A 12,230-nucleotide genomic window follows, 5' to 3' on the forward strand; every position below is an offset into this window, starting at 1 on the left:
AATCAGAGACCTGCACTATAACATGTACCTCAGCCCTAAGCATATGAAGAAACTAAGATAAAATGAAGGACTCTACAAAAGAATCACAGAATTTTAATCAAAATGCTTACAATCATAGCACTTAGACCAAAGAATTTAAGGAGGAACTCAACTTCTTTATTGAAAACAAGGAACTTTCTGCATTACAAATCTGGAAAAACTCCTAAAAATGAGTTACAGGAGCCTGAGTATCTTTTGCTAAACAATCTCAAAACTCCTGAACTCCTTACAAAAGAGTAAAAAACAAACACTTATACCAAAGCTTGCAAAAAATTCAAAAAATTGAATTTTTGGCTCCAAGATGGATCAGTTGTCATCAATTCTAAGCTCTTCCTAAAAATCAGGGGCTTAACTGAGAGAGAAACTCTTCCAAAACTACAAAAAAGAGTAGCCAAACTGAACACAACTTCACATCATTTCGTGCTGAGTTCACCTGGACGCTACCGGTTACCTGACCATTTGATTTAGCCGCCTGCATTAACCATCAGCACATAACATAAACCGTCGAGACTGCTGACGGCTTGTCTCTATGTCGCAAGGATTAAGCTTTATGCACCTTTTCATTGCGGTATAGCGACAACCCTCGGATCTCCAGGAACTTGTTCGACTTTTAACCACTCTGCTTTTTGCCTTTATCTCTCTTGTTGCTGTCTTCATCCTGGACCCACGGGAATGAGCGATGATAATGAACTTTGAACCATTGAACCACTTTGAACCGGTTCAAAGTTTAAGTTCAAAGTTGATTTAAGAAATATAGACATCCGCTCGTCTGTAGACTTTTGCCACGTGTCAGGCTCTGATTTGCTCGCGGGTCCACTTTGTCTGCCATCTGGACTTGGTCTGACTTGGTTCTTCATCTTCTCTCTACCACATGGTGCATCCTCATTCATTCTGAGCCCACCTGAACGGCCACCTCAACTTCCACCTCACCAGTCGCCAAGTCGCATGAGATAACCAACGAGCATCTTCATCATGCGGTATAGCGACGACCGTTGATCTGTCCTCAAAGTGCTCGATCTTTAACCTCTTAGCCACTCACCTTTTTCGCTATGATAACTAGCAAGCTTCTTTCTATAGCGGTATAGCGATGGCCGTTAGATCTTTCAGATTGCTGTTGATCTTTCCTGATCTGCTCGGTCTTTAGTCTCTTTAAGCATCTATGCCACATGTCAATCTCCAGTTTGCCACCTGATCCACCTGAGCACGACCTCATCCACCACCTCAGCACCACTGGGCCCACCGTTTTACTTTGGTTTGTTCGGCATCAGTCTTTCGGCCAAACTACCTCCCTCAGCGAACAATTTTTATGTCTCATCGAAACTGCAGTTTCATCGATACCTATTATTTCGATGAAACCGATGCATTCGGTGAAACCATTTAGAGATCTATCGCAGCCAAGGTTTGTTCGACGTTCACCTTGATGACATGCCACCTGTCGCGAGGTGTGTCACCTTGTGATACGCTTAGAGTCCACCTCAGCACCACTTGACCTACCACCTGTCGCGAGGGTATTCATTCCGGGCACTTCACAACCGCGATACATCGACAGTCATGGATAGCCCCGGAATGTCACTCCACCATCTGGTCTTCCTTGATCTGTCATTGATCTCAGTGATCTGCTCGAGCTTTAACTTTCCCTTTTTAGCACGTGCTTTGTCACCAAGTTGCGGGGAGTATTTGGTGATTATCTTCCTATCGCGACATAGCGACAACCGTCGGATCTTTCTTGATCACCGTTGATCTACCTGAATCTGCTCGGTCTTTAGTCTCTCTAGGAGGCTCTCTCTTATGCCACGGTGTCACCACGTGGCACACCTTTGTTTTGCTACATGATCCACCCGGGCGCCACTTCAACTTCCACCTGGATGCCACCTCACCAATTGCTAAGTCGTAGTGATTAACAGTCAAGCACTTTCGCATAGCGGTATAGCGATGGTCGTCAAATCCTTTGCAACCTACTCACCTGTTAATTTGCCCCAACACTGCAAAATTTGGCCGCTTTGAGATGCGTGCGCACGCGGGAGGTCCACCAACATTGCGACCCCTGCAGTTTGTTTTTACCTGAAGGTTTTTGAGCCTCTCCAAATTCAAAAATGAATTTTGCAATGGAGCATGAACATTTATGTGATCTATCTATCTTTGTAACATTCATCTCCATCAGCATGCTGGGCTCAACACTCGTGGGAGCCACATTTTAACCCACATGCTATATTTTACCTTTCCTGTATCTGCACATGAAGCAAACAAGTTAGACAAAAACATGTATTATTTTCATACTTAGCACTTGTTTCTCCTTCTGAGGCATATTGAGCTTGTAGCGAAAATAGGTAACAATTACTTCAAAGGAACTCTTGAGTGATTAATCTAAAACACAATTAATTTTATGAAGAACACAAGTATGATGGAGTAGATTTTAGATACGAATTAGAAAGTTAAAATCATTAATCCTATATACGCCATAATGCAATTAGTTAGTTGTGAACATTATTGATAAAACAACATAATTGTGCAAAACAAAAATGTAATTATGTTTTATCTATATAAACCAATTTTACACCTTTATTGAGAGTATTTAATAATTTCTTTACTTGAAAACAAAACATTTATTTATCAAGAAAGTACAAACTAAGAAAACATAAAAAATAATCTAAGAGAAACAATTAAACAAAGAAAATATTTCAAAATAATAAAAGTACCAATATTATTATTAAAGTAAAATGAGTATAGAAATAACACACAAATAGATAGTACAAAGTAAGTCATTGAGACCAATGTATAAAAGAAAAAATTTGTATCAAGAATATGGTAACTATAAATGAAATATATGTTTGAAAAAGTACAAGGTGATTTGAACAAAGGCCTTAAACTAATAGGTACAATATGAAGATAACATGATGAAATGCATGCATATGCTATTGTAAAGAAGAAATTTTGAATTTATAAAATTGTCACCCATCTCAAATAAAATTCTCACTTTGGGGTACGATATTTTCCCTACTTGGTCATTCTATGTAATTTTGGAAATGCATTTAATATTAAGAATCATTGCTTAATGAGAACATGACTTAATGGGATCATGTCCTAATATAAAAGGCACATTGAAAAAAAGCATTTAGTGTGGAAAAAATGTTAGAGGAATGCACTTAGTTATTTGATGTCTTGGAAAAAAGATTTAATGGGGTCATATGAGACAAGTCCTTGTTAATACTTAGATTGGAGAGAGAATTTAGGTTTCTTTGGAGGTTATAACGACTCTTAATCTAGAGTCAAACTTGGGTGCTTACCTTGGAGATGTACTCGGGTACATTGAGTAAGGGTGACTAGAAAATTTATCAAGTTTTCCAATTCTTGTTTCTCTTTTGTTTATAAATAAAAGGATTAGGATGAAGATTAGAAATCATCTTTTAGCTAATCCACATCTTGTGCATGATCATTATTGGTGATGTCTGGTGTATGTGAAATTAAAATAAGAAAGATATGCCTTTTAATAAATTTACTAAGTTTGGTTGTGTGTGCAATAATGTGTAATATAATCCAAATTGAGGTTATATCAAGGTAAACTCGACATAAATTAAGATTGTCTCAATTCAACCAAACTTTGATTGAAAACAACAAAGGTTATATTAGGCCACCCAATTAGACCACATGTCCCTCCCGAGTCTTAAATCATCAAATTTTTAGTCCAAAATAGTACTAGAAGCCTATCAAAGTCTCCCAAAGCCATTCATGTCCAAAAATCAACCAATCTTAAAAAATTGGATGACATAAGTTTTAAATCCTTCTTTGTTGTGTATTTTATATTTCTATCAATCTTCACAAATTTTTATATAGCTTGCTAGGCCTTGTTTGATTTTTTTTTTTTCTATTATTTCCCTATGCAATCTTCTTTACTTTTACTGTCTAATTAAACTTGGTCTCCATGTGAGTATTCAAAAATGGTGCACCTCATACCATAATGAAAAATAGAAATCTAGATCAATATTATGAAATATACAAATCTGATTTATAGAATAAAATGATCATTAAAACATGAAAATTAAAATGGAGGCAAAGAACTACGAGGTATGGAACATGGGAAGAAATAAAAGGAGGTTGAAAAAGAAACAAAATGGATGGGAAATGGTAAAGTGAAATCTAATGAGAATGGAAGGGACAATAGACAATAGACAATCATGATGGAGACTAAGGAAAGTAAGGATCTAGGGAGAGAACAAGGCTTGCACAAGTGTCCATGAGGTTGAAAAACAATTGTAGAGCTTTAAAGGGAAGCCACAATATTGATTCAAAAATCTATTTAGCTTCTAACTTTAATACAAGAAGATAATTCACTCTAAAATCAAAAAATTATAATTGTTTAGAATGAATGTAGATAGGTGAAAAGAAAAAGTGTATTAAATTGGCATTAATGAGTCTAGAATTAAATTTTGGTGTCAAAGGAACTAAGGTCTAAGGCATAGCTTTATACACCAAGGGGATCATCATCAACAATTTGATGCAGGTGCCTTTCAACACTATTCAAAAACTCAAAATAACAGACTCCACTATAAAACTAACACATGGACCATAAGAAAGAAGCAAAATTTCATTTCTAATAACTCTGCATCATACAATTCACAATTTGGACCTTGTCTATTGGTCTCTCTCTAATTCACAAATAAACTGCTCACTCCTCTTGTCATACGCTCTCCATTCTTCAGTAACAAATGCTTCTTTATTGCCTGCACACTCAGTCTTTACTCTATTTTCTCTGTAGTATACCCACTTTATCTGTTCTCCCTTCATTCACCTCTGCACATTTTATGTTCCATTTCCTCTCTCACCACACTTGTACGCACTTGTTCTTAGGCGCTGCCTATAATTTCATTTTTAATGCCTCAAAGGAGGCGCTTCCTCTCTTCTTTTTTCTGACCCTCCATTTCAAAGAGAAAACGTTTTTACTTCCCTAACTTCAGCGCTCCCTGGCATCTTTATTTTGATGTTCTATATTCTACCAATGGAACTTTGTTGTTCCTTTTCAAGGCGTTTCAATTCTTCATTCTTTCTTTCTTTAGGTGCCAACGCCCTCTATGCAGATCCGCACTACCCTATTCCCATTGATGCATATTCTGACAATTTTTAATTCTTCTGCCTCCATGTTGTAACAACCACTCTTCCATCTTCTCCACTGATTCCTCTACCATCGATGCTCCACTCTCAATCCGTTTCAAAATGAAAGTTGAACGGTCAGAAGATCCACATGGCACTCCTGTTTTTGATGTTTCTATTCTGGTGCGGGCAGGCGGCTTAAATCACACACATTAAGTTTTGATTTCTAGATTTAAAAATGTTAAACACTTAATTGACATTCTTTAGATTTGATATGTTGCTTAGTGTGCGTTGTTTAAAGCGGGCCTGGACAGGCAGGATGCTCGTGCATCACAATTACCTAAGGAGGCATAACTTTATAGGAAAGGCCAAGGAAAGAGAGGTTATTGGAGGGTGGTAATCTTAATATAGTCTTGATAAATAGGAGATATTTTCCACATCAAGTTAAATTATGATATTGCTATTAGGATTCAACTATGTAGTTTTTGAGTCAAACTCATTGACCCATGTTTTATGAGTAGTGGTTCACAAAAACCCATCTCTCATGAGAATGAATGGTCCACTTAGCACTCATTGTATCTAGGTGAGCATCACAATGGTAAGTGGACCATTCATTCTCATTAGAGATGGGTTCTTGTGAACCACTACTCATGAGACATGGGTCAATGAGTTTAGCTCAAAAACTACACAAATGAATCTTAATAACAATATCTAATATAGTCTATTAGAAATGAGGTTTTTGGAAGGGAAAGGGAATAGTTCACTATCCATGACAATAAGTAGAAGAATTAAGAAAGGGCATTCAAAGAGGATAACCACTACATGGGAATGATAACTAAGAAAAATCAAAATGTAAAAGACATAAGGAGGAGGAACCTAAAATGGGGGAATGGGAAGAGATAAGAGTGAACTAAAGTTAAATAAGGGGTTAAATAGGTGTGGTAAAGGAAACATCTAATGAGTACAAAACATAGTAAAAGAAATTAAAAAAGGGCGTAATTTTTGTTATTATAAAGGCACACTTAAGTGATTAATCTAAAATATGATTAATTTTATGATGAACACAACTGATGGAGTTGCTTCTACATACAAGTTAAAACCATTAATCCCATATCTAACATGATACAATTAGCTAGTTGTGAACATTAATGATAGAACACCATAATTGTGCAAAACAAAAATGCAACTTTGTTTTATCTATCTAAACCAATTTCATGACTTTATTGAAAGCATTTAAAAAATTTCTTACCTTCAAAACAAAACATTTATTTAAGAAGAGAGTATAAATTAAGAAAACATGAAAATAAATCTAAGAGAAACAATTAAACAAAGAAAATATTTCAATTCAATATAAGTGTCAACATTATTATTAAAGTAAAATAATAAAGTACAAAACTAACACACAAATAATACAAAGTAAGTCAAATCAAACTTGGGTGTTCACCTTGGAGATGTACTTGGGTGCATTGACTAGGGTTGATAGAAAAAATTTATTAAGGTTTTCCATTCTTGTTTCTCACTTTGCTATAAATAAAAGGAATAGGTTGAAGGTCAGAACTCATCTTTTAATTGATCCACATCTTGTGCTTGTGCATGATCATTATGAGTGATGTTTGGTGTATATGAAACACAGAAAGAGATACTTTTATAAATTTACTAAGTGTGGTTGTGTGCAATAACGTAGAATTTAATGCAAATTAAGGTTATATCAAAATAAACTAGATGTAAACCAAGTATGTCTCCATTAATTGAAAACCACTAATGATTTGGGATGAATGATGTGACTGAATGCTGGTCAAAACTGGCTAAAATGTTAAAAAGTAGGAAACAAAGGACTTAGATGCATCTGGATCGGGCACCCTTCCCAACTCTACTATCTTGGAGTCAAAATATAGCAGATGGTTGAAGACCATCCAATATGAAAACTTGAAGCTCCATTATCAAAACTGCCTAAAATCAAGGCACTTCATTAATGATTGCCCTAAGTCATGAAGCCTAAAGTCCCAAGCCTTTCCAAATCCAAAGGTAAGCAATCCGGTACTCCCAGCTTTGGAAATGAGGCCTACCCATTTGAAGATAGCATTTTGAAGTTGATGGAAGATAGCGATGAGGTTGTTCAGGTGGAAGGAAAAGGTAAGAATGTTTGAGAGTGTGGTTTTATAAAGAATCGTGGGCAGAAGATGCAACAGGCTCAAGCTCCTGACCAAGAAGTTGTGATTCCTGATTCAATAGAGAAGAAAGATCCACCCCAACTACTATTAGTGGCATGTTGTCCAATCCAGGTAATGTAAAACCTTCATAAAATAACAACGATACAAATATGGATGCTACTCGCGATAATCGGGAGGTAGTTGCTCAACCAGTAGGTCCTTTGTCTGCTGCTACATTAAAGTTGTCCCCACCATGCATTGGTTGTCTTTGAGAAACGACTATATCCATGGTAGAGTTAGCTAACTGCATGGTGATTCCATCTGTTGCACTTCCCAATACAACCACTTCAAAAGCATTAACAATCACATAGTGCACGTTCTTAGCAGAGAAACTTTGGGAAAGTAGTGTTTTCAACCAATTTTTTTGGAAATCTGAACACCACCTGTACCTCCAGAAGATAGACCCTTCTAAGCAGTAGACCTAGAAGATGGGGAGGCCCCAACCGGGCCCCCTAGCCTGAGAACATACATTCTCAACCAAGCAAATTTCAAAAAAGGTCACAGGGAACAGAGAACTTAAGAAGCATTGAATTCACAACAATGTTATCCACTTCATTGAGAAGCTTTAATGCTTGTTATATCACGAGTGCCAGCTCAATCACAACTCCATGATTTCCATACACGAACACAATTTAATTCTCTAATTTATATGGTTTTATACACATCTCCATGATTATTCATTATAGTTCCATTTACACACAACTTCTAGAAGGCTTCATGCGTACCTGCATTGTGGGGGCTAACTCAATCACAACTCCACAATTGTCTCATCCATCATGAACCTATTTCACACTTTATGTTTTGTGGGCGTCAACTTGATCACAATTATAGATTGCCTTCCACACCATGGCATACACAACACTTAACTTTGAACATTATCCACTTCATAGACCTAGCAAATGCAACGTTTAATGATTATCTATCTTTGTTTACTAACACTGTATTATGGGTACAACAAACAACTTTTATGAGTATACAGGATAGTAAAATATACAAGTGCATACTGTAAACTTCCTTCATTTTAGAGCAATCTGGACTGTATTTGATGTACATATTCATAGTACTTATAGTAGTTTGATACACAAACTAACCTCAATCCCAAACCCATTGTCCAAATTCCCTTATTCACTGCCTTAGGTCCAATTTGATCTTTGAGGTCCCTATTAAGCCTAGACTAGGTCATACCATGCAAACCGAATTGTTAAATTCAAAATTGAAATCCCCTGTTCTTGAGGTCAATCTTCCGAAATTTGACTACTAACCTGCATACTAAATGCCTCAAGTTAAATGACTAAGATTATGTATTCATAAGAATTCCTAGACAATTATCTCTCATCACAAAGCTGTGGAATCACATCTTGTTCAACACTTTTAAGAGATTTAACTACTATCAAAGAAATTCATAACTAATTCCATTGTGTTTTTGAGCACATTCCTCTATATAACAATCAATACAAAAACTAAGAGCGACTGCCACAATGATAGAAAACAATAAAAAGACCAAATTATAATTCGTTTTTATCAACAGGCCATGCAACATAAACCTAATCCTATATCAATTATTAACAACGAAGCCTTTAACTCAAAGATTAATAGCAAAAATCGAACACCACATCAAATTAGATGTGTCTATAAAAGTAATCATAATATAATTTTCTTATACTTGATTACTAGTGTACATCATTAAACACTAACAGGGCTGCTCAATGATGAGTCTAGTTTATTTTCAATATCAACTATTATATAACTGCATAAGAATGGACTTTGTCCCAAAGGGTAGAGACTATGTCCTTTAATGCATATGCAAAGCAACAAAATCCATATACAACTTTAGCTTTTGGTAATTCTATACAAAAAAACCAGTTACTGTAGTAGAGCCAATTCAATTCAATTCATGGTAAGGCGGTTCACAGTGGTTCGAGGACAAGAGCAATTTGGGCATCCATTCGCCCATTCCGTGCCACACACGTAGCAGAACTCATGTCCACACCTGCAATACGCTTAAGATTCTCATCACTTCGATAAACAAAAAATCATAAATATGAGTAGACAAATAGTAAATAAAACTTAAAAAAACTTCTGAAAAAAACTGTAACAAAAAGAACTTGTGAATTGATGCTTAGGCATCGAATGAAAAGAATGGGGACAAAGGCTCAAACTTAAGTCGTTCATGAAGTTCCATTATCCTTTGAAGTGAGAATTGTCAATGCATAAATTCTTTTATCACAATTTTCTTTAGATGGATGTGGTATGGCTCTACCCTATTTGCCGTCTTACAATCAATCCGATGGAATATGGATTATTTCCTATGTCCCCATCAAAACATTCCAGGTCGGCATTGGCCTCATTAAGATCCAGCAGGGCAAGGATGAAATAGAATCAAATAAGTGTAAGTCTTGTATTAGCACTGAGATCCAGGTTCAAACCTCTGGAAGGCTAGTAGGTGCAGATCTTGTGTAGCTTAATGGCATGATTACACTCCTAGTAGGAAAACACTGGAAGAAGGATTTCAAGAAAAAAAGGAAAATCAGGGTTTTTTACCTGCATGTCATGTGATTGCATCCAAATGCTAATTCAATCATGCCCTTGCATTTCCCACAGCGTTGCCATTTGCAATCCTGGGCAAGCTTGAAAAGCTGTAAATCTGCTTCACTTCTTTCTGCAGGTGGCAGATTCTGGAATTGAGAGCAGGTAAGTTCAGCATGCCAGGGCACCATGCATCGCACACAAAACATTCTGTTACAGAATGGGCATTCTGCATTCAATATGTCATCTGCCCTTAAGCTTGCAACGTCCTCCTTTACCAGCAACCCGGAGCAATTAGGAAAAGGGCAATAGACCTTTTCTGACTCAGGAATTTGGGCCTCCACGATCACAGCTGACCACTGATCAAAGATTTCTGATGGCAGAAAATAGCGGCATTCTTGAGGTGTCAGGGCTTCTTGACAAGAGTCCTGGGGACAATAAATGTTCTGCCTCTTCTGTTGCAGCCTTGAATGTATATATTGTGTCATGCAAGAATGGCAAAAGCGATGCAAACAGTGCATGCCCTCAAACATCTCTGGTAAAGAATCCTCAAAACAGATACCACATAACTCAGTTGGCACTGACCCCTGCCTTCTGTATGGACATTGCCAAGAGCCCACTGCCTTTTCTGTTCTTCCCTGATAATCCTGAAGTTTGAACATACAAAACCCAATAGGCAAACTTACCAACACAGATATAGTTCATGATATCAAACCGAATATGTATATCTTAACTTTTTTGCCATAACCCTGAAATTTAAATAGTTCATATAGATACAGAATGATAAAAATACTGGATGATCAGACCAGCACAATACCATAGGCAAGGGCTCTAGAACATTCAATTTATATTATAGGTTGTTGTTTTAGCATGGGTACCTGGGAAGGAAAGCCACCACTGGGGAGCCAGGCGGTGGCTTGAACCTGGGTCTGGGTTCCAGAGCTTTACCGGAGAGCCCAGCCCACAGGTCACATTGAATTCATGGATTTACTGGAATAATTAGTTGCCATTGTGGAATTGACGCAAAAAAAACTTGTAAAAGATAAGTTCCGGAAGGATTTAGGTGAGAAAACAAGATTCTGTTAAATGAAATCAACTCATAGGGAACGAAGAACATGTACTTAAAAAAGCACATAGCTTACAGTGCCTACTGAGGATGGAAGGCAGACATACATGCAAATAAAGTATCAGAGAAAAGCGAGAAGATTTGAATAATCCCCCTAGCTTCTTGAATTTTTCTTTATTAGTAGATTTTGTGCCCCTTTTTTAAATTAATAATTGGTAGGCGACAAACCTGCTTACCATGACAAAACAACCCCCTAAGTATACTCATTGGGCAGGTTTTATACTGATTAATCCTGTGAAAAAAACCCATTTCTGACAATCATTCAAACTTTAATATGAAGCATGCATGCTTCAGAACAGTACAAGTAAAATGTGCACAGTGAGATCTATAAGAAAATTTACATGAAGAATTAAGTTTATTTTAATATCTCATCATCCATAAAACCCCAAACACGAACAGAATTTAAAAATTTCCACAACATGCAGCTTAGCTTTTTAGTAATTGAAGATATACTAAACTCTTGTTTCCCATTACCTGTCCTTGTTCATACTGATTTTTGGGAAGAAATTCATATTCATCAAGCAACTCCTGGTCAGAAAACGAGGAGGAAGCAGGCAAAGAAGTGTTGATGTCAGCAAGCTGCAGATTATAAGCAAAAGTAAAATCAGAAAAGCGGAGGATTTCTTGGAGTTGAATGCGGAATGCAAAATCGTCATTAGACGCTTCAATTGCCTCCCGCACTTGTTCTTCCAACTCCCCATCAGACCTGGCAAACACATACCCACTTCCACTTGCATTATGTGCAGAGCTAGTAGCCATAGCCATCACCTCCATCTTCCCGGGATACCCTTCACACTTTTTAGATTGATACATAAAGATGGCGACCAGGGTTCCAAGCAAGCCACTTACGCGACGGTCCCATGGAAGGGCCTTAGCTAAAATTCCTCAGCCGTGCGCTTGTGAAAAAAGTAGAAGCTGGCGGCTTCATCTTTTTTTTTTGAGATATAATTTAATGTATAAAATTATTTCTTTTCATATTTGAAGTGATAGAAATTATAATGAGGTTGTATATGTTTAGATTAAGCACAAAGGAAGAAGGGGAAGATTGAATGTGTCTCTATTGATGTTTAAAGTAGGTGTAAAAGTTGGAAGATAATTAAGTAGAAGAAGTTCTAAGCTATTGGAATCCAATTTTAAGATCTTTGTTCTTGTAATGATCTGTATATATAAAAATGTGTATGTCCATATCCTATTTCTACATTGGCTTTATCTAAAACATGTTGGTGTTCTTCGTTGCATAATAA

At 36.7% G+C, this 12,230-nt stretch overlaps 1 protein-coding gene across 1 annotated transcript; it reads right to left on the minus strand.

Moving 5' to 3' along the window:
* Positions 1-8,960: 8,960 nt before the first annotated feature.
* Positions 8,961-11,890, minus strand: LOC131076489 (E3 ubiquitin-protein ligase RSL1). Its single transcript, XM_058013703.2, has 3 exons — positions 11,461-11,890; positions 9,876-10,507; positions 8,961-9,324 (listed from the first exon to the last, which is right to left on the minus strand). The coding sequence occupies exons 1-3, from the start codon at positions 11,797-11,799 to the stop codon at positions 9,222-9,224; spliced, it is 1,074 nt and encodes a 357-aa protein (XP_057869686.2). The 5' UTR covers positions 11,800-11,890; the 3' UTR covers positions 8,961-9,221.
* Positions 11,891-12,230: the final 340 nt, after the last annotated feature.

This window comes from Cryptomeria japonica, chromosome 5, assembly GCF_030272615.1.
Source record: "Cryptomeria japonica chromosome 5, Sugi_1.0, whole genome shotgun sequence".
NCBI classification, from domain to species: Eukaryota; Viridiplantae; Streptophyta; class Pinopsida; order Cupressales; family Cupressaceae; genus Cryptomeria; species Cryptomeria japonica.

Coding starts and splice junctions, on each gene's coding strand:
- LOC131076489 (XM_058013703.2), bottom strand. CDS start 11,799: ATGTATCAATCTAAAAAGTGTGAAGGGTATCCCGGGAAGATGGAGGTG. Junction 10,508..11,460: donor ATCAGTATGAACAAGGACAG/GTAATGGGAAAC, acceptor TTCAAACTTCAG/GATTATCAGGGAAGAACAGA. Junction 9,325..9,875: donor TGCAATCACATGACATGCAG/GTAAAAAACCCT, acceptor AGCGTATTGCAG/GTGTGGACATGAGTTCTGCT.